Raw genomic sequence first — 27,098 nt, 5'->3', positions numbered from 1 at the left:
TGTTGGCCAGCCTGGTCTCGAACTCCTGACCTCAGGTGATCCACCCGCCTCAGCCTCCCAAAGTGTTGGGATTACAGGCATGAGCCACTGCGTCCAGCCAGTGATCTTATATAGTATGGTCAGTACAGGAATCACATATATACTATACTGCCACCTTCATAAGCAAGGCACAGGTTCTGCTTACAACCAGAGAAGAGGATTATTCAAGGGTGTGAATGGCAGAGGTGGGGGTTGTGGGGGTCACCTTAGTATCTGCCACCACAGCCTGTCCTCTGTCCCCAAGACTCATGTCCCTTGTGCATGCAAAACACATTCACCCCTCTTGAGATCCCTTCATGTGCACAGTCCAGAATCTCATCTAAATCAGGTTTAGGTATAGGACAGATTTCTTTGGATGTTCCTCTGATCTGGAAAACTAAAGATACAAGTTATCTGCCCCCTACATATGTAACACACAATGGTGGGTAAAGCTTGAGACACTGCTGTTCAGAAAGAGGTAGCAGGGGAGGGATGAAGGAATGGTGATTCTGAAATCCAGCTGGACAAATGCGGGTGTTCCCTAAATAGGTTTTAAGATGTGGGAATATTCCATGTCTCTTGGCTCTGCCTTCTGGGCTTCTGCCTCTGGGTCATCCTTCTTTTCTCATGAAAGATCCACGTGTTTGCAGCCACGTAGTCTTATCAGCCTTCTTCTTGACGGTAGTTTGGGGGCTCTGACAGTCTTCTTTCATTTTGCACTCTGTCCCTTACAGACCAATCTGCCAGCACTCTGGGTGAAACAGCTTTCTCAAACCCTTTGCCTGTCCTCTGTGGGTTTCAGTGGGGCTCACAGTCGATTTGTCAAGAGCCATATCCATGGATCTTTTAGAGATAAGCTCTTCTCTACCTTTCTACCTTCAGCTCCTGCCAAGATGGCCCCCGGGGTAACTCACTGAAGCTTCCCAGGGGCCCTAAGGTTTGGTTGAGAGGTTCTGCACGGTACACCCTTATAATCTCTTGCAACAGGCCTCTGTGTGACTCATTGCTACTCCCATCCTTTGATCTTTATGCAGAATCAACAAAAGACTGTACAGTTACACCCTATGCCACATGCTCAGAAGCCATTTGTTAATTTCAGCATCTTTTGCCATGTGGGGAGATGGACAATTTTCAAAATCATCAAGTCCTGATTCAATTTTAACAGTTTAAAAACCAGTCTCTTTCTCAATTTATCTCTCTTCTCTCACACTGTATTATAAGCAGTAAGAAGAAACCAGGCAGCATCCTCAACATTTTGCTTGGAAATCTCCTCAACTGCATATCCAATTTATCACTTAGACGATGTGTTTTCCACATAACTGCAGGAGACCACTTTTCTAAGCTTTCTGCTCCTACCGAACAAGGATCCCTCTCCTCCAGCTTCTAGTGCTAAAATCCTCACTGCCTTTGAGCAGTGGTGAGTCCTCCGAGCCCAGATATCTGGCAGCAGTTTGTTCACCACAGAGTCTGTCTGTCACCACCTGGGCCATTTTTAAGGGACCAGGGCTTTCCTCTGAGATGAGGCTTTGAGCTGAGGAGCCACATGATCTGACATGGTTAAGGATGCCTCTGGCTTCCCTGTTGAGAATAGATTGAAGGGGCAAAAATGGAAGCAGAAGAGCAGTTAGGAGGCTCCTGTCAAACCCACATGGAAGGCAGGGTCTGGGCTGTGTTACTGGACTAACACTAACACCATTCCCTTGCACTTCTGCGGGGTCCCTGGAACTTCCCTAGGGGATGAGACTCCTTGCTAGCAGGCCTCAGCCCCTCCCCTTCAACTTTACTCAGGACCTGGCCTCCCCTCCTTAAGGTCTCTGGAGCCCAACGCACACTTCAGCCCACTCTCGCAGGCATTCTGTCTGTCCACAAAATATCACCGAGTATTCCGAGAGTGCAGCATGGCGTGAACACTGGGAGTACAAGGAGAAAGAAGACACAGTTGCTGTGCTGGAGAAGCTTGTGCCCAGTGGTGGTGATACTGCCGGAGGTGAGATCACTGTGCCAGCACAGGAACAAAGACGGCAGGGGCACAGGGCAAGTCAGGGGTGCAGATCTGGCGGCATCCAAGAGGCTCCTAAGCCTCAGTATATAAACTGACAGGTCACAGCCTGCTCTAGGAAACACCTTCTTAAGGGTTGGAGTTATCTCTGTGCATCCCATCCCCACCCCACCAAGCCGCCCTTGGCCCTGCCCTCAGGAGCCTCTGCCTGGCCTTGCTAATTCCTCTCTTCTCCCTGAAGCCAGAGTGAGGTCCCTCTTGGCAGCCTTTGTGCCTAGAGAGAGCCGTCCAATAGAAACATAAGGTGAGCAACATGCTTAATTTTAAAATTTCTAGTAGCTACATTAAACATTTTTAAGTGAAATTAACTTTAATAATACATTTACTTAGCCCAATATATCCAAAAGATTATCATTTCAACATGCAATCCTATTTTAAAAATAACTAATGAGGCACCTGAAAAAAAATCCCTTTTCATACTAAGTCCAGAAGATCTTTGTGTATTTTATACTCATAGGACATCTGAGTTTGGATGTTACCTTTTTATTGGAAATATGGGATCTGTATTTAGATTTCACTGAATTTACATTGAAAAGGTAGGTTCACATATCCAAGTTGTCTCACACGTACCTAAATGTTTTCTGGTAACTGGATGGAGTATCAATTTTTATATTTATCTTTGCGTTAGTTAAAAAACAAATTAACAGTTCAGGTCCTCAGCCGCACGCAGGCGGTTTTCTCCACAGTCCGAATTCACCCAGACCCCGCCGTCCTCCGTTTTTTCATGCAGACATTCAAACAACTGCCTCCCTTCCTCCTGGCACCCCCACCCCATCGCCAGCAGCCTCCGACCCAGTTTCTCTCCTGTCCTCATCTCAGCCACCCACGACTCACACACACATCTGGCTCCCCTGGCCCACTTTTCACCTGGTCCTCATAATCCATGCATAAACGTTAACATACCAGAGAGTCAATCTGCATACTGATTACTTCTGCTCTGGTCAAATTCTTGCTTTCAGGATCAGGAGGCTTTCTCCCCACACCAAACTGGGCCTGGGGAAATCGTGTCTTGTCTTCCTGTCACCCCACCCATAATTGCTTGTCTTATGAGACAAGGAGTGTCTCAGGTGAAGCAGGACAGGGAGGATGCCAGCACTTGGGTGGTAGGGGTTTGAGGAGTGCCTGCTGGGGATGTGTTGGGGTAGGAGGACTTTGCACATATGGCTCGTTGTGTCGGGATGATTTCGTTGTTAAATAAGCGTCTATGGGATGATTTCACATTTCATACTTCTAAGTTTTTATAATGCAAATTCTTTCCGCCAGGCTGGGTTTTTTTTTTGTTTTCCAAGCTTTAAATCTCTGGCTAGAATTGGTTTGATTTACATAATCCTGCCCCTGAGATTTAGCCCCACCCCTGAGAGCCCCCTCAGAGCCACCCACAGCCAGGACACCTCTGCTGGTCTCCCCTTCTCCAGCCTTCCCACTTGTGGCAGGCCCCTGGCTCTGGCCTCCCCCTATCTGGGAATGAGCCGCTGCACCGCTGCTGACAGTGGCTGGGATAATCCTCCCTGAGCTGTTCCAAGGATTAGTCCTGCTGCCCTGTGCCCAGCTCCCACACAAGTGGGGTTTCAGGGCTGTGGACCCTGTGCCAGGAAAGGAAGGGCGCAGCTCCTATAATGCAGAGCAGCCAGGGCAGTGAGCACCAGGCTTTAGCCTCCCTTTCTCACCCTACGGAGGGCAGGCCCTTCAGCTCCATTCTCCTCCAAGGCTGCAGAGGGGGCAGGAATTGGGGGTGACAGGAGAGCCATAAGGTCTCCAGGTGGGTCATTCAGGGCTCAGAGATGGGTGCTGAAGCTCCCGTGCCTCCCTGTGAAAATGGAGTCCTCTCTCACCTGGGAGAGCCAGGTGATGCCCTGAGAAGGACGCATTTATGGCTTCATGAAGTCTTTCCTGATCCTCGATGCTGCTGACTATAGGTAAGTCTGAGCAAATCTTGGGGAGCCTCATTTTGGCATGAGAAAGAGATGGCTTCTTCTAAGCCCACTGGCCATGATCCCAGGATTATAACACATTCTGGCTCAAGTCCAGACTCTTTGTAGGACACAGGAGATCCTCCAGGAGAGGTAGTATAATACAGAGGATACCCGTGCTTATTAAGAGGCTGCTTGTCTGACGTTGGACAAGCTCTTTTTATTTATTTATTTATTTGTTTGTTTGTTTATTTGTTTGTTTGTTTATTTATTTTTTATAGAGACAAAGTCTCACTATGTTGCTCAGGCTGGTCTTGAACTCCTGGCCTCAAGCGATCCTCCCACCTTAGCCTCCCAAAGTGCTGGGATTATAGGCATGAGCCACTGCACCTGGCTGACCTTGGGCAAGTTCTTAAACCCCCCAAAGCCTCATTTTTCTCCAATCATAAAAGGGAATGATGGTAATATTTTCCCCGCCAAATTTTTGTAAGTATTAAACATTGTATATGTATTTTGAACACAATGAAGCTCTAAACACTTGTTAGGAAGCAGGAGTAGCATTTGAAACAAACAGCTCTTTTCCCACAGGTCGGATGCCCTCACAGAATTGAGATTATGTATGTAAAACACCAAGCGCCTAGCCTGGCACAGAGGAGGAGGGCTAAGCTTGACATCCAGCACGTGGTCAGTGGAATCCAATATTCCTACCCACCTCTCTAGTCTCCCCTCCACCCCCTCCCTTTCAGAGGCACCAAAAGCTGCTTGTGGTCTTGTCTATTCCCACTCCCTGCCCCACTGAACATTTTCTCACCTCCTGATCATCATCAGCAGAAACTGGCTGCTCTTCCTCCTGGGTAGACAGCCAGACTGTATTTGCCAGCTGCCCCTGCAGTGAGATGTGGCCATCGGAGCCAGCATTGGCCAATGGACTCTGCACGGGAGTGACGCATGCTGCCTCCAGGCTTGTCCCTGAAACTTCCCACGTGTCTTCCTCCTGCTCTTCCCACTTCCAAGGAGCATGGCAATTGTGGAAGACCCAGATTGCGATGGCAGAGCCATAGATGGGAGGAACCTGGGTCCCTGACTTAAAGTATCATGGATTTGGATGTTCCCTTAGTGAGAAATAAAATTGTGTTTAAGCCTTTATTTGTGTATAGTTGGTTACAGCAACTGCCTTCTTTTAATTAAAACACTCCTGCTGCTTCATGTTGCTGGAATGCTTGTAACCCTGCCCTGCTTCACCAGGGTAACTCCTACTTGGCCTTTAAGTTTATCTCTGCCATCACACCATCCAGAAAGCCTTCTCCCAGCACCACGACCCCTCCACCAAGGGTTAGGTGTCTCCAGCAGATGCTGCACAACTGGCTGCCCTTTGCCCACCCTCCCGTTCTTTCTCATAGAATCCTAAGACTCCTGTGCATCTAGAAGGAGTCATGTGGTCCAGTGCTGGCCAATAAGACGTAAGAGCAAGTCGCTGGGTGGAGAGTCTTAGGAAAGCTTCTTAAAAAGAAAGAGATTGGGCTCCTTTCTGCCTTTTACCATTTTTGTGTATGCTTGCCTTCTTCCTTTCTGCGACTCTGATGCAGCACCTGTGAATGGGCACACATATTACAGCTCTTAGGCTGAAACCCACGTTCTCAGGCAGAGGTCTCTTGTGGGCATTTAGTGCTATAAATTCCTCTCTACACACTGCTTTAAATGTGTCCCAGGTTGGCCAGGTGCAGTGGCTCATGCCTATAATCCCAACACTTTGGGAGGCTAAGGTGGCAGGATCGCTTGAGGCCAGGAGTTCAAGACCAGCCTGAGCAACATAGTGAGACTTTGAGGAGCTCATCCAGTTAAGATTACTTCCAGCTGTGGCCAAGAGAAACCCGACCGCGAGCTCAAGCACCAGGGTTCGTATTCTCCACACAACAGGAGAAAGGAGGTTGGCAGCACAGGGCTGACGTGGTGGCTCCATGATGCCTTCAGGAACCCAGGACTTCCTTCTACTCTGCCACAAGAGAAAGCAGGAAAGATCTAAAACTGACACCCTAACATCACAATTAAAAGAACTAGAGAAGCAAGAGCAGACAAATTCAAAGGTTAACAGAAGGCAAGAAATAACTAAGATCAGAGCAGAACTGAAAGAGATGGAGACACGAAAAACCCTTCAAAAAATCAATGAATCCAGGAGCTGTTTTTTTGAAAAGACCAACAACATTGATAGACCGCTAGCAAGACTAACACAGAAGAAAAGAGAGGCCGGGGGCGGTGGCTCACGCCTGTAATCCCAGCGCTTTGGGAGGCCGAGACGGGCGGATCACGAGGTCAGGAGATCGAGAACATCCTGGCTAACACGGTGAAACCCCGTCTCTATTAAAAATACAAAAAATTAGCCGGGCGCGGTGGCAGGTGCCTGTAGTCCCAGGTACTCAGGAGGCTGAGGCAGGAGAATGGCGTGAACCCAGGAGGCGGAGCTTGCAGCGAGCTGAGGTTGCGCCACTGCACTCCAGCCTGGGCGACAGAGCGAGATTCCGTCTCAAAAAAAAAAAAAAAAAAAAAAAGAAGAAGAAGAAGAAAAGAGAGAAGAATCAAATAGACACAATAAAAAATGATAAAGGGGATATCATCACTGATCCCATAGAAATACAAACTACCATCAGAGAATAATATAAACACCTCTACGCAAATAAACTAGAAAATCTAGAAGAAATGGATAAATTCCTGGACACCTACACTTTCCCAAGACTAAACCAGGGAGAAGTTGAATCTCTGTATAGACCAATAACAGGCTCTGAAATTGAGGCAATAATTAATAGCCTACCAACCAAAAAAAGTACAGGACCAGATGGATTCTGGTCAGGTAGCAAATAAAATATAAAATGCTTAATTTTGAATCTCAGATAAACAACCAATAATGCTTTTTAGCATAAATATGTCCCAAACTAAGCTTGGGACATATTTATGCTAAGAAATTATTCGTTGTTTATCTAAAATTCAAACTAACTGGGAATCCTGTATTTTAGTCTGGCAACCCTAAAAGGCAAGGGCCAAAAATGCCGGAGGCAAGCCAGCGGATTCCAGGAGGGACTACTGGTGGAATTTGGACTGATGCTCTTTTTAATATATTTAACTTTTTTAAAAAGCCTCTTTTCTTTCTTTTTACCAGCTTTTCACTAGCTTTTTAAAAATTGTGGTAAAACATACATAACCTAAAATTCACCGTCTAAACCATTTTTAAGCATACAGTTCAGTGGGATTAAGTAGATTCACACTGTTGTGCCGCCATCACTACCATTCATTTCCACCACCCTTCCATCACCCCAGCCTGAAACTCTACCCATTGAACACAAGCTGCCCAGCTCCGCCTTGCTTCCCCATTCCTGGCGACCACTACTTCTGTCTCTGTGAATTTTGACTATTCTAGGCACCTCACAAAAGTGGACTCATACGATATCTGTACTTTTGCGTCTGGCTTCTCTACTTAATTCTTAAAGGGGGGTGGGAACTAAGCAGATCACAAGGGAGCTGCCCACAGAGGTAAAGACAAGGTCAGGTAGGCTGAGAGACGCAGGAAAGCGGGTCAAGGTGTAGGGCTGGAGGGCAGGGGCGGGCCCTGGGCCTGGGCTGGGGGGTCCTGCCCCAGGGCGCACCCAGGGCGAGGGCTGCCCGGAGGAGCCGAGGCTGGCGGACAGCTTGACCCTAAGCTTGAGGGGAAGGCAGCGAGGGGACAAAGGACGGAGGTCTAGGAAGAGGGTCTGCAGAGCAGAAAGCACGGGTAGGGGCGGCCTGGCGCTCGGAAGACAACGGATGGGAGCCGTGTGCACGTCGGGAGCTCGGAGTGAGCGTGAGTTCCGTGCCCAGGCCCGCGAGTCGGCCCGCCAGGACAGCGCTCCGGGTCGACGGGGTCCGGCAGCCGCGCTCGGGGAGGGCGCAGCGGAGGGTGAACGGCGGCGTTAGGACCCGGAGGCGCGGGCGGACTGCGGACGGCGGGGCTAGGACCCAGCGGCTCCGGCAGAGCGGAAGCGGCGGCGGGAGCTTCCGGGAGGGCGGCTCGCAGGTGAGGAGGCGTCCGGGGCCGCGGGAAGTGGGGTTGTGGGGGCCAGGCGGGGCGAAGTGGGGGACCCGGAGGGGCTGGAGGGAGGCGGGCGGGAGGCCCGGGACCGTTCCTGACCGAGAAGCCTGCACCAAGCTTGTGTTCCGCGGCCGCTGCCCGGTGCCCGGCTCCACTGCGAACGCCGCCGCTGGGCCCCGACCGCCCGGGAGGCGTCTTGGGCTCGCCCCGGAGCCTCCTCCCTGGAGCCGCGCCCTGCACCTGGCCTTGCTCGGCCCTAGCAGGGAAGCCAAGGCTTGTGGGGCGCAGGGACCCGGGCTCTGCGGGGTCCCGGTTCCGCCTCCCCACTCCTGCGTCTTCCCGCCCCGGCCGGGTTCTGGGAAGCCTCTCGCGGCCCTTCCGCAGGTGCCGCCCTCCCGGAGCGCCTGGGCCCTCGTAGGGGACCCCACTTCTCTGACACCGCGTTGGGTTCCCGGGGCCTACAGCGAGGCCTGTAACTCGGGGAGAGACCCTGGAGCGGGGTGTGGGAGAACGGTCTGCAGGAAGGGCTCCGAGCACTGCGAAATTACAAACGGTGGTCCCAAAGAGGCGTGCTGTGTCTGGGAGTGCACGGTTTACATTCTCTAAAGCAGTGCTGTCGACGAGAAATATTGTGCGATACACATGTACAAGTTTTGTCACTTAAAAAGAATTTGAAAAAACTTCATAGATGCACGAAAAACACCATTATTAAAGAATACTTATGCATTTATGGAATGCATTGAAGAGTTAACAAAATGGATAGGCAGGAAATATCGCAGACCTAGAATGAATTGCAGTTACCCACTGTGGAACTGAGGAGCTAGGGTTTCTCATAAAACTTCCTGATAGAAGACGACTTTTGATAAAAATTTATTTCCCCAAACAAAATCCCCTGTCTTCTCAACTAGTTATTATCTGCCCACTAAATAAGAGGTGGTCCGTCACTTCTTTAGATGAGCACTACAGGCTTTTCAAAAGATGGTTGCTAATTGTTAGATTCCCTTATTGTTCCCTCAGTATCAAAAACAGATCTAATTTAGGTTTACATAAAGACAAAGTATCAAGATATGGTGACTTACAGTTGGTACTGCTAACAAAATGGACTAAGATTTGCGTTATTAATGCATGAAAACAACAAAACATATCAATAAATAACAAAAAGCTTGGAATTCAGAAAAAACAGATCCAAGTCTGGACTTGATCTCAAGCTAGTGTTTTGATATTGAAAAAATGTTATTTGGTCTTCTAACCCCATTTCCTTATTTAAAATTGGGGATGATGAGAAATTCACTGATAATAAGAGTTAAATGAGATTCTTGAGGAGTCAGAATGGTTCTAACATATGTAGATATTATTAGTCATATTGTAGCATAAGAAAATACTGTCTGCTGAAAGAGGGACAATGAAGATTATCTCCATGGATCATCATTTAAAAGCCACCACATATAGGAAGAAGGGGCCATAAAATGATAACGTTATGATGATTAATTTTGATGCTTAGGTCAGAGTCCATTCTAGGATATCTCCTGCCCAAAAAGAGCAGAGACTCATTTCTTTGGAATCACAGGACGCTGAGTGAGAGGAAAGAAAAAGAAAAGAAATATTTAAGTCACATGTGTGATTTCTAAAAGTAAAAAGAAACAGATGAAATTAGTAATGTATTTTTAAAATCCAGTATATCCCAAATATGGTTATTTTAGCATGTAATCACTATAAAATAATAAGATATTTTACATTCTTTTTTTCTAGTCTTTGAAATTTGATGCATAGTTTACCCTTAACGGCACATCTCAATTCAGACTGTCCACATTTCAAGTGCTCAGTGGCTGCATGTGCCTGGTGGCTGCCGTATTGGACAGCACAGGTCGAGGATTTCATTCCTGCCACAAGTCCCAACTCCTAGCTTTAATTTTGAGTGTTTTTAACAAACTGGCCTCTGTTTGTCATTCTTTCTTCTAGTACTTCCCCAAGGATGATTGTACCAGCACTCTAAGACCGCTTGCTGTTCCCCTACACACTTTTTGTTCAAGCTGTTTCTTTTACCTGGAATGCTGTCTTTGCACCTTCTTCCTGGACCTGGTTCACTCTTGTTGCCCAGGCTGGAGTGCAATGGCGCGATCCGGCTCACTGCAACTTCCACCTCCCCGGTTCAAGTGATTCTCCTTCCTCAGCCTCCCGAGTAGCTGGGATTACAGGCATGCACCACCACGCCCGACTAATTTTGTATTTTTAGTAGAGATGGAGTTTCACCATGTCAGACTGGTCTTGAACTCCCGACCTCCGGTGATCTGCCTGCCTTGGCCTGTCAAAGTGCTGGGATTACAGGTGTGAGCCACCGTGCCCGGCCGAGAGGCACACATTCTGCTAAGAGCTTTTTCCTGACTCCCCTAACTCCAAAAGGGATTTGTCACTCCTTAGCTTTGTACTCATGACTGGATTAGAATGAATTTAATTTGAGTTTAGTTGTTTTTGAGACTCTCTCCCTGGCTAGTGTAGTGTCTTATTCATCTTTGCTGTGATCATGGCCTGCACCTAATAGATGATCAGTAGATGTTTGCAGACAAAAAGTAAACCACTCATCAGGTGTATTCAGTCCCATTCTTGAACGGGCTTGCTGCTTCCTTTTTGAGGAGATTCGTGTATGTACTCTTCTTTCACGGATATGTGTGAGCAAACACACACTAACAAGGAATTCATCTGAAGATGTGCACAGGAAATATCTTGCATCTTTACCCCCTTTGTGATCTTACATATGGGAGAACTGATTTCTATAAGTTAGGACAGCCAGCAAACTTGCATCAGTATAAATACAAAGAAGGGGAGGGAGGAACATGCTTGAAAGGGGTGTGGTGGTCTCAGAGGGTCAGGTTTCTCAGTTGGCTGGGCATCAGCTGGCCATGCTTTAGTTATTTGATTGGAGGAAAAATAAGTGGAAGGTGAGGAGTGACTACTGGGCCCTGAAGAGTAGTCAAGGCAAGTACATATCTGGAAAGCCTGTATGCAAAGGAGGAACTCACTGCTGGAGAAGAAGCTGAAGAGCAGATCATGAAAAGTGCTGGCCGGAGGAGGGCAGAAGGGAGGGCTGGGGAAGCCAGCAGGGGGAGCAAAGGAGTAGGCTCCAGCTGGGTGAAGATGTTGGTGCGGTAAGTTATGTAAAATATACAGATTATTATTGGGAATAACCACGTCTCAGCAGTGCTAGTTCTCAGTTTGGAGAATGGGAAATGGAAAGGATCAGATTCAGAGATGGCAACTTACTCAAGGTCACAGCATTTTAAACCGAAATGAAACCTCCTGGGCCCTTCATGCCACACTCATCCATCCCTACCTACTTGTATTGCAACCAAGGGCCCCACTGTAGTACCTAGGGAGCAGGTCTAGGGCACAGTGCCAGGCCTGATTAATGTCTTCCTTACCATTTTCCAGCGAGGGGCTGTGATTAGGCCTATTTATAGGGGCCTGGTCCCTTAATATTCTGCCTGGTGCATCTCTTGCCAATCAAATCAGTGCCGTCTGCAGTGTGATTGCTGCTTTAGTGGCACCAGGGAGAGGAGTTAATTAAACCCAATATAAATAGACTCTGCCCTCACTTTGCAATTCCGGGAGTGTTTTTCCTTCCTGTCCTCCACCCCCACATGCACCTCTTTCCTCTTGGCCCCCTAAGCTCTAGCCTGGGTGAGCAGGGCTGGATACTCCTATACCTAGAGTCACTAGCCACTGCCCAGTCTGTTTCGGGAGCAGGCCTCAAATTCCTCAGGGGTTAAAGTGGGAAGAACCTGTGTGTGCACATTTTTTGTGCTTTTCCAGAACTGGGTACCATTTGGCAGTTGATGAGGCAATCTCCCCCACTACCCCATCTCTACCCTTTTGTTTCCAGCCTCTTTTTTCCTCTGTAACCAAGATTTCTTGTTTATCCAAGGTGGGGAAGTGAACTGAGACAATGTATGGAAAGGGTGCCTGGCAGGTATCAAGCACCTTGTAGGGGGTCAGAAATGTTGCACCTTCTCTGAACTCCTCCATTGACCCTACAAATTCCCCAGTCCCTGGTCCTGCCCTTTCCCTCATTCACTCAGCAGGCATCAGCAGAATCCCATCTCTGTGTTCCTGGCCTCCCACCAAATACTCTGTCCCCTGCTCCCCTATCTGTGCAGGCTGAAGCTATGTGCATAGTTGGGATGAGGGCTGTGTTGTCTCAACACCACCCTGCCCTGTGGTGGGTGGGTGCAGGTGGTCGTGGATGGCTCTGATGCTCCGGCTCCCACCCACAGGCACCATGACTCCTGTGAGGACGCAGCACTCCCTGGCAGGTCAGACCTATGCCGTGCCCCTCATCCAGCCAGACCTGCGGCGAGAGGAGGCCGTCCAGCAGATGGCGGATGCCCTGCAGTACCTGCAGAAGGTCTCTGGAGACATCTTCAGCAGGTGGGTGCTGCCGCCCACCTCCACCTGATCAGAGGGCCATCCCTGTCCTGGGCAGTCCCAGCAACGCACCCTCTGGGAGCAGCCCCCTTGGGGAATCCTGGTCCTGGGGAACCCATCTGGCTTCCCTGTGTGGGAGGGGCTGAAGTGAGAGCCCAACTTGGAAGCTTTTACTCCTGGGAGTCCGGGAGCTCACTCCCTTCCACCCCACTTAGCCTCCTGGTTTCCTGTGGTGGCTCTGCTCTCACAACTCATGCTTTTCCTCCCATTGGAGGGCCTATTCCTTCACTTTTTCCTGCAGCCAGCAAATATTTACCCAGTAGTGCTCGTGTGCAAGGCAGTGTGGGAATCTCTGTATATCCAGCCATGGATAAGGCAACATACCTCTCCAACTTGAGCGCACATTCTGGCAGGAGAGAAAGACCTAAATAACCAATATGTGATTAGTTCTTCAATAACAGTTGTGACAAGGTCTATTGCTAATATTTTGTAATCACTAATATTCATATAGCGTAAACGATGCACCACCACTGATTTGAGTGCATTAACTCACACTTATGAGCAGGCACTGCCGTCATCTCCATTTTATAGATGAGGAAACTGAGGCACAGAAAGGCTGAGAGACCTAGCCAAGTGACAGAGCCAGGATTCAAAGCCATAGATCATGGCCCTAGGTTCTGTGGGTTGTTACTGCATCTGTTCAGGGGAGATGGGGTACTGTGAAGCTTGTCATGGGAGGCCTGTCTTGGTCTCAGGTCAGGGAAGGCGGATGTGCGGAAATGACATTTATGGTAAAGTCTGAGGGTTGAGTGGGTAGGTCGGGAAGAACATTCCAGAAAGAAGCACATGAACTACAGCCTTGAGGTGGAGGACCTAAAAGGAAGCCAGCATGGCTGGAGCACGGAGTGGCCATTGAGGGAGCCGAGCTTGAGGGGTGCAGCTTCTTGTATTGGCAGTGCTGACCTCGCACAGTCCTTCAGCTCCAGTGACTTCACTCAGTGTTTATCTAACATGAGTGAGTGAATGAATGGTGTTTGCTGTTTTTTGGCAAAGGTCCCAGGGGTTGTCAGGTACACAGGTCCTGTCTTTGGCCATAAGCAACCTGAAATGAGGCTTGGTCTCCTTCCCAGGATCCCACACCATGCCTCACATGGTAGACCCCAGCAGGAAGTATGTGGCTGCCTGACTCAGGTCCCTCTCGTGGTCCAAGTCATCCCTGCCCTGCCCCTTCCCTGGTTGTCACCAGACCTGGAGCCCCTGCTCCTTCACTTTGCAGCCTTCTCTTCCGTCACCAACTGGGAACCCACCTCTTCCTGAAAGTCCTCCCCCACTGACTCACCGGCTTGCCCCAAGCTTGTCAAGAATGTCCCAGTAACCAGGGGACGTGCACTGAAGTGACTGAGGGGTTACTTTGGAGTTGATGCCTTGGCTCAGATCCAGTCCGCCTGTTTTCTTCCCCTGTAACCTTGGACAGCTCAACCCCTCTAAGCCTCAGTGTTCTCATTTGTGAAGTTGTAATAATGGTAGCTTCCTGGTAGAATTATTGTAAAGATTAATCAAAACATGCAAAGGAATGGAACAGTGCCTGCTACCTAGGAAGCCTTCAGGAAATGCTAGCTCTTCCCTGTTGATAATCTTGACCCATACACTGCCTTTGGTCACCATTCATGAACCTGCCACCAATAGTAACAGAAAGTGCTGGATGCACCTTTTGTGCTTATTGTTGTGCTAAATGTGCCCAAGGGACACCTAGGGAAGAGGGTGCAGGTCTTTAAGAGCCATCAGCTCCAGATTATGGCCACCCCATGTCCAGCACTTAGAATGGAGGCCAAAACCATTCCCTCGGAAAGTGTGTTTCCTCGCCAAGATGGGGACTGCATGGTTGCCCTTCTCTGAGGGCAGCCCTGGATTTTTGGTGTCTTTCCTTTCTTGTCCCGGTACTTGGCACCTTGTAGACAGTTGCATGTCCCCTGCCCAGGTATGGGATGAGGAGAGGGCAGGAAGGCATTTCCTGGGTGGTGGAGTGCTGCGTTCATTGAGTGTGGGTTCTCCAAGCTGCTGGCACAGCCCAGGGAGGGGCGGATGCCTCTCAGGAGCCTTGGGCCTGAGTCCTGGCCCCCTCACTCCTGGGTTCCAGGTCACTGCATCTGTCTCTCCACCATGTGCTCCACCTCGTGCTGGACCTTAAGAGATACCAATTATGTGGCTGACACTGTGTCCTAGAGGCTGGAATGGGAACACATAGGGCGAGATGGATTGTTAATTGCTAGCATGAACCGCGTGGGCTTCCCAGGGTCTAGAGTGGAGAGAAATCGGTAAGAATTGGTGGCGCGCCTGTCAGAACTCCCCAAACCAAGCTAAGCAAAAATTAACCAATCAGTAGAGCAGCCTTCGGAGTAAGGGCTAAAATGATGTCCTCAGGGCCTGGTTTTGCTTTCCTTCCATGTCTGTTTGCTTCTTTGGGTCTGGCCGCATTCCCAGACAGGCCATGCTCTCGTGGTGGCAAGGTCACGTGACACAGGGTCAGGTCCAGCAGGAAAGAATGCTCTCCCGTGTCCCCACTTCTTCCAGAAGCCACACTCACCCATCCCACCTGGCTTGGTCCTCGTGTCTGTCCCAGAATCCATTACTGGGGCCAGGGGACTATGACACGCCACTTGGCTTAGACTGAAGAGCTCTGTAGGCAGCCCCACCTGAAGCTCTGGGACTAAGCCTGCGAGAGAGGTGGATTCCCCAAGGGAAATGGGGCCATTGCTTGAGTAAAAAGGAAATAGTTGCTGGAGAGGAAAACCACGTGCCTCCTCCACATAGGGCAGACTCCTGGAAGAGGGGGGCAAGGTAGGGAGGTGGATGTGCAGCTCGCCCTGGTGGGGTCTGGAAATGGGGGCCGCAGGCTTGGAGAGAAGCCTCAGTGTGGCTTGGAACATGATGTATGGTGGTCTGCCAGGAAGGCTGGCCTGCACAGGGGTGGGAGGGGGGTGCTTCTGCATGGGAAGCACAGACAGCGCTGCCTCTCCCTTGCACTCAGCTCTCAGGGCATGAGAGGCTGACTTTCTGTGAGCCTGTGGGCCAGGCCTCTTTGAATGGTGCTGAGGGAGCTTTGCCTTGGTTCCTTTGTGTCCCCACGGTGCCATGGGAGGCTCCCTGGCAGGGTGTGGGGCAAGGCAGTGAGTGAAGAGTTGGGATGAGTGAGTTAGGGCCCACGGAGTATTCAAGACAGGATTTCAAGTTGATTCAGGAGTGTTAGGGAGCTGTGATTGGATTTTGAGCAGGGCAGGGATGGGACAGAAAAGTTTGGGGAAGGTTCCTCAGGCATCCGTCACGGAAGGGACAAGAAGGGAGAGAGAGTGGATGCCAGGGACACCCAGAAACTGTTGTTGTAGTCAGGATGTGACAGGGATGAGGCTACAGACAGGGGACTTGCAAATAGGGAGGGCAGGTTGAGACATTCAGAGGAAACAACGACAGGAAATGGTGACAGATAGGGAACGAGGATGAAGGGAAGGGAGAGCCAGTGATGACTGGCAGTGGAGTGGGGAGCACGCCGCCTCTCCTCCTCCACTTGCCCCTCCTGTGGCACTGGACAAGCAAGTGGGCTTTTCATTGTTCGTGGGCTTTTTTGGTGGGTATGTGACCAGCTTTGAATCCCTCCCCTTAAACATGCTCCTCCTGTTTAGAAACCTCCTGCACAGAAGAGACAGGGGCGGAGGAGAGACTCTCTCCCTACCACCCCATCTCAAGCCCCAGCACAGCCCGCCCTCTGGCCTCACTGGTGTCTGTGCCCAGTGATGCAGGCAGGTGAGCTCCTGGCAAATTAGCATTCCAGGCTGTGTTCTCTCCTCCTGCTCTGCTGCAGCCGGGAGTGTGCAGAGACTGGAGGGGATGACAAGCACCTCCCAGGCTGTCTTCAGCTGTGCCCTCCAGCCCCTCCCTGCCCCCTCTTTCTGCCCCTCCATCTGCCCCCTCTTCACCTGGGAGAAGCCAGGCCCCCAAAATAACGGGCCAGATATGTCACCTGCTTCCCATGACGTAAATGACAAGGCAGGAGGGAGTTGGGATGGCACGGCGAAGAGGAAGGAACAGACTGTGTGTGGAAGTTTGGGTGCTGTCATCTGCCATTCCCCGTCAGCCCGTGTCCTAACCTCTTCCCCCAAGAGGCAGTGCCACTGCCCAGCACCTCCCACCGGGAAGGTGATTTTCTCTGCGAAGCTCTTGGTCCTTTCCTCCATCTTTCTTTTTCCTTTTCCCCACCTCTTCCTTTCTTCTCCCCTTCCTCCTTTCCCCTTTCCCCTTGTCCTCGCTTCCTCCATCCTTCCTTCTCCCCTGTTCTCTCTACTGATTGGCACCTGGTGGCCCGCAAGGTTACACATTGCACTAGATCACTGCATAATTAGCAAGTCATTCTTAATTATCCCAGAGTGGAGAAGATAAAGGTGAAGGCAAGAGCCCAGCTTCAGGGTCTGCTTCCCTGGGGTCATGACAGAGGCAGGGGAGGAGAAGCAGTGAATGTGAATCTGGGTCAGGAGTGGGTGCTCCCTGCTTCTTCTCCCCAGCAGCCTCTAGGGGGACTGGTGTGCTGATGTTGATGGGCCATGATCAGCTCCTTCTCACCTTCACAGTAATCCCATGATGTAGAAGGGACCATTCCTGTTTTTCAGTGGGAGAAGCTGAGGCAAAGACCAGTTAGTGACCTCCCCAGGGTCACACTGTTGCTAAACAGATGTGAAACCCAGGCCTGTGGGATGTTGTAGTTGTTGATACTCATTTCTTACTTCCCCAGGAGCCCTGAGTCCCTTTGAATGTGGATGTGTGTCGTCTGATTCGTCTTTGACTCCCACAGCCCCAGCACTGTGCTCTACAAATGGGATGCACTCAAGTTATGGAACAGTGAGGGGTGGAGTGGGGAGAAGGAGAGCAAGGGATGCTTGGAGATGGTCCCCTCCGGGGCAGATGGAGGAAGATGGGCCCTTAGTGAGACCACGCGCAGAACAGGCTGGGTGAGCCACTTCCGTCCCTCATGTCCACAGAGGCAGCTTCCTCTCTAGTGCTGGGTGAGTGTGCCATAGGGTATGGCTTCAGCACTGAGCTTGTAAACTGACCTACCTTGAAGTAGGCCACCAAGCCAAGGGTGTCTGGACCAGGAATGACAAACAAATGGCTCTCATGGCACCATTCCCCCACCCTCAGGGTGGACATGGTTCATCAACAGCCTGGCCCCAGTGAGGCCTACGGGCCTTCCCAACACAGCCTTCCAGACCATCCTGCTAGTCTGTGGAGATAGCAAATATGCTGCAAGCTTTCTGATCCTGAGTCTGCACTTGTCCTCGGCACCATAGCCTGTGGCCATCAGAGAATAGATTGTCCGTGTGCTTTGTCAACACGCACGATGTTCCTTAGTCTCATGGGCTCTTGGCTAAGGAAAGCCCCAGGATCATGTCTTCTGCCTCCACCTTAGGCAGGATTCGCCCTTGGGGCACCCCTGGAAGGTGCTTGTGAGCTGGAACCTAATTGCTCTGCAAAGTGATGCAGTTGTTTGTGGAATTTTTTTTTTTTAACAGAACAGAGATCTGTCTCCTTGCAACTCTGCCCGCTTTTCCTGATACAGGTTTACTCACTTCTCCACCGACAGTCCTTTCGATATTTTTCATATTCGAATGATCATATTCTCGAAGTCTTCTGATCTTTAGCCAGAACATCCTTCGGTTATCTTCATATGTCGGGAGTTTCTCACTCATCACCATCCTCATCACCCTCCTTGAGATGTTTGCTCATTTGTCACTTTCTGTTCGGCCAGCGGCTGTCACACATCAGGCCCCATCCCAGGTGTTAGACACATAGCAGTGAATGAGGCGGACTTTGCAGTCTGCAGGAGAGTTCAGAGTCCTCTTCCTGTGTGGATCCGGTTTAAAGGGATGTGACTGTGGCTGAGGCGGGTGCCCGGCATGGATTCGTTCATGAGTCCAGGGCTCTGTTTTCTGTGGTGCCTCCAAGAGAGTGCATGGTCCCTGCTGACTGAAAGAAGGATGAAGGGCAGAAGAGGGACGGGGAGCTGTGTGCGCTAAGATCTCATTGCCTTTTTATGCCGATTAACATGTTTTAGCCCCTACTGAGCTTATAGTTAACAGAGGTTTCCAGGTCTGTCTTCACCTGAGCCGCGTCTAAAACAAGTTCCCTCCACCGTCTATATTTATACACTTGATTTTTAAAACCTAAATGTTGGGCTTCACATTCGTTCCTTGTAAATTTCATCTTGGTGATTGCAGTCTACCCTCTGGCCTTTAAAAATGGTCTGAGCCTTGATTCGATCATGCAGACCAGTTTACCCTTCCCCTATGTGCTGGCCCCCGTTTTCTAACCAGGTGTTGAATGAACTGGATGGACTCTGCCAGATCCCTCCGTGCAAGGCTGGAATCAGTCCATTGTCCACCTGTGCCCTTTGGGGCTGTGGTTCATTTGGCTCCAATTTTTCCCATATATTCTCTCCTCCAACCCCCATAGCTCCCTCTTGTCTACAAGATTTTGTTAGAAGCCGTCAAAATCCTGCTGACTCGAGACGCACTGTGCTGCACGTTTTCCCGGGCACAGCAGGCTAATAATCCTGTTACAAAGAGAAATGCTGTCCATTTCGAGCAGTGCTGGCCCCTGGGACTCACTGCTGCCTTTTCTAAGTGCTTACAGATTCTCTGTGTAATAATCCATTCCAGAAATTTCCCAGGGCTCATTGTTGAGCTTGGTGTTTGCAACTTTGAGTGATCAGCCCTTCTGTCCTTTGTGGGAGCACCAGGACAGAGCAGCCTTTGTCCTTCCCCAGTCTTAGTTCCCTCCCACTGCCCCTGTGGACCTCGAATGCAGAGCTTATGCAGCTACTGAAGGTCGTGTCAGCACCCGAGGCAGAATGAGGCTGCCTTGGGAACTAGGGTAAATTAAAACAGCTTGTGCTGGAGGACCCTTTACAGCAGATGAAGGCCTCTCCCCAGCCAGAAAAGATGGAGCACACGCTGGGTGGCGGCCCCGCTTCCTCACTGGAAGGAGATGGTGCTCTTCTTTTTTCTTTCTGAGTTGTGGCCACCTTCATACCAGTCTGTCATGGAACACTTAAGCTGCTTGGGTGCCTGCTGGAACTCCCAGCCCTGCCATGCTTGAGCCCCCTGCACACAAGGAGCCAGGAGTAATCAGGGCAGACCCATTAGGGCACAGGGACTCCTGGATTGTGAAGTTGGCTCTCTGGGGGCCGGGGCCTTCAGGGCAGACCCATTAGGGCACAGGGACTCCTGGATCGTGAAGTTGGCTCTCGGGGGGCCAGGGCCTTCAGGGCAGACCCATGAGGGCACAGGGACTCCTGGATCGTGAAGTTGGCTCTCGGGGGGCCGGGGCCTTCTAAAGTTGGTGGAAGTGGCTTTGGCTTATTGGGTCCGATTCTAGGCCATTCATTCCAGCATTTAGAGACATCCCAGCATTCCCTAGCCCAGAGTCTGCAACCCCTCCACCATCCCACATCCTCCTCCTACCTTTCCTCACGAACCCCAGTTGCACCTCTGCCTTCTCATCCCCGTGCATCACACAGGCTCGCTCGTGCCGGGTGAATGCTGAGGCTGCTCTGAATGTGGGGTGTGGCCCTCTGGGCAAGGGCTGGGCTCTTGGAGGTAGGGGAGCTACAGGGGCGACTGGGAGGAGGATGTTGTGTTACACACGCATCAGGGTTAACTTTGCAGTGAGAGCGGCCTTGCTGTGGCCAAAGAACATGGAAAAGCATGAGTGGGGTTATGTGCCTTAAAGCATCAGGCACTTGGGACTTGGGCACCAGGAGCCAGCCACAGGGATGTCTGTGCGTTCCATGAGATGCCAGCACACAAGAATGCACTTGGCACATCTGGGGAACAGCAGGCGGCTGATATCACTGGGCCTACCCTGCACTAGGGAGGGTGGAAGCAGGTGAGGAGCCAGACCACACAGAGGCAGTGGTCGGGACTCAGGGTTTGCTCAGTGAGCTGTTCACTATGTGCAGGGGCAGTTCCCCGTCTGAATTTAGGTGACGACACTCAAGTCCAGCCTTGCCAGTCTCAGCTTCCGGTCTCCATTCCCCCTCTGCAGAGGCCACTTTGTCTGCTGCACGTGATCATGAGGGGTTGTGAAATGCTTGCCCCATCAATAGCCATGTGTGCGTGTGTAAATACCATCCTCTGTGTGCCCTGGAGGCTGTCCTTCAGATAGCATGTACAGGTGCCAGCATAGGGCCTGTCCCTACTGAGAGTGCAGGGAACTGAGTACCATCAACTCCTCGACCCTGCAGGTCAGATTATCCTTGTAGAGGCCCCCTGGATGGCACCAAGATCGGCCCTGGCAAGCAGGTGACCCTGACTTAAGAGCCCTTGCCTGAGGGCCTGGCCTGGCAGGTCTGCTGTTAGGAGCAGGGGGTGGGGAGCAGCCCAGCCACTGTGATCTTCTCCATGGCAGGATCTCCCAGCGGGTAGAGCAGAGCCGGAGCCAGGTGCAGGCCATTGGAGAGAAGGTCTCCTTGGCCCAGGCCAAGATTGAGAAGATCAAGGGCAGCAAGAAGGCCATCAAGGTAGTCCCCATGCCCCTGTGTCCTGAGGCTACTGGGCAGTCCCTGCATTTCCCCATGCCTCTGAGGCTGCCCGGTCTCTGCCCTGCTGCCCATCTGTACCTCGGGCTTTCTTCTCGCCCAGGCTCCCAACTCCACCCTCTCCTGCCAAGCAATCCCAGCCCTCTGAGCCGCTTGGGGCCCCCTCAGACTTGTCCCTGTGTCCACAGGTGTTCTCCAGTGCCAAGTACCCTGCTCCAGAGCGCCTGCAGGAATATGGCTCCATCTTCACAGGCGCCCAGGACCCTGGCCTGCAGAGACGCCCCCGCCACAGGATCCAGAGCAAGCACCGCCCCCTGGACGAGCGGGCCCTGCAGGTCTGCTGGCCACGCACATAACTTAGCCTGTCACACACCAGGAGGACTGGATACTGGGGAGGAGCTGGGGCCACCATAGGGTTCTGTCCCCCAGAGGAGGCTGACTGGGTTGGGGTGGCAGCTGATTAGGCCCAGCACTAAATATTCACCATCCCTTGGCCATCCTGGCCCTCCCAGGAGAAGCTGAAGTACTTTCCTGTGTGCGCGAACACCAAGCCGGAGCCTGAGGATGATGCAGAAGAGGGACTTGGGGGTCTTCCCAGCAACATCAGCTCTGTCAGCTCCTTGCTGCTCTTCAACACCACCGAGAACCTGTATGGCCAGAAGGCAGGGCCGAGGGGTGTGGGCGGGAGGCCTGGCCTGGCTTAGTGGGGACCCAGGGCATCAGACACAGGTACATAGGCCAGGAGCCAGGGGGTGACTGGGGTGGCTTGGCTAGAGAGGCCTGGGACCCCACAGTGCACACTGTACCCCGATGATGTGGGAGAGGAACATGGGCTCAGGACAGCAGGTGTCAGCTTGCCTGACCCCCATGTCGCCCCTGTAGGTACAAGAAGTATGTCTTCCTGGACCCCCTGGCTGGTGCTGTAACAAAGACCCATGTGATGCTGGGGGCAGAGACAGAGGAGAAGCTGTTTGATGCCCCCTTGTCCATCAGCAAGAGAGAGCAGCTGGAACAGCAGGTGGGAGGGGCGGGACAGAGGTGGGGACAGGTGCAGTGGCCCAGAGCTCTCCAGGCAAGGCTGTTGAGCCCCTTATTCCACCCATGGGGGGTGCACACAAGGTCTTGTTGGCTGCCCCTGCAGGTCCCTGTCACCTCTCACATGTCCCTACCTAATCTTGCAGGTCCCAGAGAACTACTTCTATGTGCCAGACCTGGGCCAGGTGCCTGAGATTGATGTGCCATCCTACCTGCCTGACCTGCCCGGCATTGCCAATGACCTCATGTACAGTGCCGACCTGGGCCCCGGCATTGCCCCCTCTGCCCCTGGCACCATTCCAGAATTGCCCACCTTCCACACTGAGGTAGCCGAGCCTCTCAAGCCAGGTGAGCTGGGTTCTGGGATGGGAGCTGGGCTAGGGACCTCCATGTTCACACACCTTCTTCCCTAGACACCCCACACTTTGTGTTTCAGACCTACAAGATGGGGTACTGACAGCACCCCCACCACCCCCACCGCCCCCACCACCTCCCCCAGCTCCTGAGGTGCTGGCCAGTGCACCCCCACTCCCACCCTCAGCTGCGGCCCCTATAGGCCAAGGCGCCAGGCAGGATGACAGCAGCAGCAGCGCGTCTCCTTCAGGTGGGAGCAGCTCTTTGAGGGCACCTCGTTTCTGGTGTGCTCAGTGCACTCGGGTGGATTTTCTGTGGGTTTGTTAAGTGGTCAGAAATTCTCAATTTTTTGAATAGTTCCCATTTCAAATATCTTGTTCTACTTGGTTCATAAAATAGTGGTTTGCAAACTGTAGAGCTCTGGAATTCTCACCTCTAGGGCAGAGGGAGCCGGAACAAGTGAGGCTCTGGGTTCCCCATTCCTAAGTAAACTAATGGAAAGAAGGGGTCTAATAACAAACTCCAGCAACACATTTTTCAGTGTCCCTGAAATTACAACATTTCAGCTTTACCGTTGTATCTCCCAGTCTAACCCTAGCGTCCAGAAGTGGCACAGAACCCTTCTGCTGGCTCATGTGTGCAACTGAGACTGTCAGAGCATGGCTAGCTCAGGGGGTCCAGCTCTGCAGGGTGGGGGCTAGAGAGGGAGCAGGGAGTGTCTGCACACAGGATGCCTGCACTCAGGTGGTTGCAGAAGTCAGTGCCCAGGCCCCACACAGTCTCCAAAGGTCTGGCCTCCCCAACACGGGGCTCCTCGTTTGAGGGGAGGTGCCTTGGACACAATAAGCTTCCCCAGCCCTGCCTGAGCAGCCTTTCCCCCTTGCCCTGTTCCCCACCTCCCGGCTCCAGTCCAGGGAGCTCCCAGGGAAGTGGTCGACCCCTCTGGTGGCCGGGCCACTCTGCTAGAGTCCATCCGCCAAGCTGGAGGCATCGGCAAGGCCAAGCTGCGCAGCGTGAAGGAGCGAAAGCTGGAGAAGAAGAAGCAGAAGGAGCAGGAGCAAGGTGAGCGGGCCCTGGAGCCTGCGGTCGGAGGGCCTTGGGCAAGGTCGCCTCCTCCCCTCCAGCCCCGAGTCCACTGGGTGCTTTCTGCCCCTGCCCTGCTCCTGCCAGCCGGCCCCTGCTTCCTCTAGGGTACATGCTGGAAGCCCTGGGCCGCCACCAGAGGTCCTCAGCCCTCCTGCCTGGGCCATGGCTCCTTCCTGGTTTGGGAGCCATAGTGGAGCTTTCCTCTCTAAGCTCACCCAGCTCAAACTGTGACAAGGAGAATCTTCTTCGACTGCCGAGAGCGGTCCAAGGCAATGGTCGGCCACTGCAGCCTCCTGAGATGCTTTTGGAGACTGGACCTGAGGCCTCTTGAGGCTACTGATGATGCCCGCTGTGAACGCAGACGCTGGTGTGATGTGATGCCTGCGCATGCGGCGGCAGTGCCCTGGGCACTGTGGTTTTCAGCTTGTACCCCACGCTGCTTTTGCCTTGCTCTGTGACCCCAGGCAAGCGGCCTCACCTCTCTGGGCCAGTTTCCCCGTCGTACAGTGGGTGCTGCACACCCTGGCCCTGTCCCCGAGGTGGCTGGGAGGTGGCTCCTCCAACAACCGCTTTCTCGTCAGTGCCCGGTGCTGGCTCAGGGATCGACTGAGGCTCTGAGCTAACTGGGAAACAGTGGCCTTGGAGGGCTGGGGAGTGTCATGGGGGTGGGGGCAGGGAGCCACGGGTCGCATGTGACTGAACTCTTCACCCCAGTCTGGCTTTCCCGTTGCAGTGAGAGCCACGAGCCAAGGTGGGGACTTGATGTCGGATCTCTTCAACAAGCTGGTCATGAGGCGCAAGGGTAGGAGGCAGGGCTGCTGCCCACCCTGGGCCGGCACATTGTACTTCTCTCCTGCCTTTTTCTTCCTGTATTTAAGTCTCCGGGGGCTGGGGGAACCAGGGTTTCCCACCAACCACCCTCACTCAGCCTTTTCCCTCCAGGCATCTCTGGGAAAGTACCTGGAGCTGGTGAGGGGCCTGGAGGAGCCTTTGCCCGCGTGTCAGACTCCATCCCTCCCCTGCCGCCACCGCAGCAGCCACAGGCAGAGGAGGACGAGGACGACTGGGAATCCTAGGGGGCTCCATGACACCTTCCTCCCCCAGACCCAGACTTGGGCCGTCGCTCTGACATGGACACAGTCGGGACAAGCTGCTCAGACCTGCTTCCCTGGGAGGGAGTGGTGATGGAACCAGCACTATGCGGAGACCAGCTTCAAGGAGTGGAAGGCTGGCCTGAGGCCACACAGCTGGGCCGGGGACTTCTGTCTGCCTGTGCTCCATGGGGGGACGGCTCCACCCAGCCTGCACCAGTGTGTTCTTCTCTAAAGAGGCTTCCAGAGAAAACGGCACACAAATCAATAAAGAACTGAGCAGAAACCAACAGTGTGCTTTTAATGAAGGACCTCTAGCTGTGCCGGATGCAAACGTCTCGGGGCAGTGACTTGCCTCCTGCCCCTATCGGTCCCTGGGCAGTGGGGGCGGAAGATCCCAGCTGACCTGTTTCTCTGGGGTGAGAGGGAGGAGAGAAGTGCATCAGCAGGGGCAGCTGTTGCAGGTGGGAGGAATAGTCTCCCACAAAAAAGGTTTCAGTGACAGACACGGGGTCTCTAAAAATAGTCATGCTGAGCCTCATGGCCCTTGGCACAATTGCTGGTGTTGGGGTAGAAGATGTCTTGGAGTTTGCCCAAGTGGTTGAGAGGGAGGGAGGTGCCATCGACTTGGAGGAACTGACACCAAGCCAGGGAGATACGAATCCAGGCAGGGCTGTGGGGCAGGTTGGGGAGCAGGGCTGCAGGAGTGACTCAGGAAGAAGGTGGGGGAGGTGACAAGCCCCCGGGCAGGGGCCCTGTGGCCAGGGGGATCTTTTTAAATTGAGACTGAGGGTGAATAGTCCAGGGCAGCTAACTTCAGTTATTATAGAAAGGGCAGAAGCAGATGGGTCTGCTCCGTCTCGCTTCTAAGAAGGTGGGCAGGACAGAAATGGCAGCCTCCTGCAGAGGCCCAGTGAGAAGCCTGGCCCTCGGCCACGCAGGATGGAAGACAGATTCGATTCCACAGAGGGGAGCTGCCCTGGAAGACCTCAAGGATGGCCAGGACCCACCATTTCTTCGGGATTCCCGTTTTCTCCATTGGGCACTAATGTCTGTGCCTGGGCCTGGCAACGCTCTGGACTCCACACTCTCCTGGGTTTCACCTTTGTAGCAGGATCCCTGCAGACCAGGCCCATGACAAACACCGTCTCCAGCGGTCTGAGCACTATGCTGGCAGAATCCCTTTGGTGCCTGATGGCCCTGCCTTCGTGGGAACAGAGGCAAAGGCTTTCAGTCACAGCTGCCTCCCCAGCAGCGCATTTCCATGTCATCCCCCTCCGCTTCCTCAGCCTCAGGTGGGAGACAGGGCAGGCAGCCCCCCTTTCCTCTTCTCCCCTTCTCCAGCCCCCGTCTGTCCACCCAGCTGGAGGCAGCCAGGCTTGCCTATGGACTGGTTGACGGCCTTCATGCAGAGGTTCTCCACCAGAGCCTTTCTTGGGGGCCCCTGGCCTGGGGCTCTGAGCTGGGAGTGAATGGGATGACCCACGCGGACTGGTTCCTGCTTGTAGCTCTCGCCGGGAAAAGACTCTGCCAGGCCTGGGAGCCAGACCAGGAGGCTTTGTCGGCCACCGCAAGCAGCAGGGCTCCAGATGACATCACAGGGAAGATCAAGAGGGTGTGGAGGGGCATCCAAGCCTCCCGAGGAGACAGGAGACACCGGCCCAGCACAGCCCTAGGGGCGACGCCACTCCCACTCACCGCCTACTCTCCTCTCACCCTCTGCAACACTGGAGACACTCACGAGAGTGTGATCCAAGTAGGCCGTCTTCTTCTGCAGCTCTGGAGACCTGATGCTGGGGAAGGGCATGCCTGCCATCACGACACACCTGGGGAGGGACAGGAGCCTGTGGACGTCAGGAGCTCCTGGGTCGTCACCCATACATCACCAGCTGCTGCGTTCTACCGTTTCCTCAGCCCTCTTGGCTGTGCCTGTGGCTCTGCCCCTCCCCTCTCTGCACCTACCACCCGGAGAGCGCTTGTTCAGCTCAGAGATCCCACCTAGGCCGATCCACTGGGTTCTGCTACAGCGATGGCCTGCCTGATCTTCCACCTGCTCTCCCAGGGCCAAAGCCAGAGTTGCTGAGCCCCTCCCTCCAGCTGGCTGGTATGAGCAGTCACAGCCCGGCTTTGGGCTCTGATGGCAGCAGACAGCAGGTAGGGGTCCAGCTGCTGGAGCGAGGGCCGGCCGCGTATCACAGCCAAGGAGATGAGCAGAAGCACTACTTACTGGCCTAGGTTGCACACTGCCACATCGGGGGTCAAATTTCAACATGAGTTTTTTGCGGGGACAAACCACATCCAAACCATTTTTGATCATAAAGTAAGACTATTCATGTTTTAAAAATAAGTCTAGCTTTGTTAGATTTTGCCTGATTATTTATGTAAGTGCAGCAAGAGCAAGAGCTGACCACATAGGGGCTTTCAAGCTTCTTTGCTGGAAGTTAGGGTTAGGGTTAGGGTTAGGGTCAGGGTTAGGGTAAGGGTC

General features: G+C 52.7%; 1 protein-coding gene and 1 pseudogene across 1 annotated transcript; both read left to right on the top strand.

Annotated features, from left to right (window-relative positions):
- Nucleotides 1-3,977: 3,977 nt before the first annotated feature.
- LOC116472496 (4F2 cell-surface antigen heavy chain-like) lies at nt 3,978-4,882 on the top strand (annotated as a pseudogene).
- A 3,007-nt stretch (nt 4,883-7,889) lies between these two features.
- WASHC1 (WASH complex subunit 1) lies at nt 7,890-24,930 on the top strand. Its single transcript, XM_032159216.2, has 11 exons — nt 7,890-8,029; nt 12,313-12,466; nt 20,918-21,029; nt 21,236-21,382; nt 21,560-21,696; nt 21,930-22,065; nt 22,229-22,430; nt 22,519-22,686; nt 23,340-23,498; nt 24,256-24,324; nt 24,465-24,930. The coding sequence occupies exons 2-11, from the start codon at nt 12,318-12,320 to the stop codon at nt 24,596-24,598; spliced, it is 1,413 nt and encodes a 470-aa protein (XP_032015107.1). The 5' UTR covers nt 7,890-8,029; nt 12,313-12,317; the 3' UTR covers nt 24,599-24,930.
- The last annotated feature ends 2,168 nt before the right edge of the window (nt 24,931-27,098 follow it).

This window comes from Hylobates moloch, unplaced genomic scaffold (assembly GCF_009828535.3).
Source record: "Hylobates moloch isolate HMO894 unplaced genomic scaffold, HMol_V3 SCAFFOLD_8, whole genome shotgun sequence".
Lineage (NCBI taxonomy): Eukaryota > Metazoa > Chordata > Mammalia > Primates > Hylobatidae > Hylobates > Hylobates moloch.
This window is presented reverse-complemented; position numbering and strand designations above follow the sequence as displayed.

Coding starts and splice junctions, on each gene's coding strand:
- WASHC1 (XM_032159216.2), top strand. CDS start 12,318: ATGACTCCTGTGAGGACGCAGCACTCCCTGGCAGGTCAGACCTATGCC. Junction 21,030..21,235: donor GCAGCAAGAAGGCCATCAAG/GTAGTCCCCATG, acceptor CTGTGTCCACAG/GTGTTCTCCAGTGCCAAGTA. Junction 22,687..23,339: donor CAGCAGCGCGTCTCCTTCAG/GTGGGAGCAGCT, acceptor CCCACCTCCCGG/CTCCAGTCCAGGGAGCTCCC.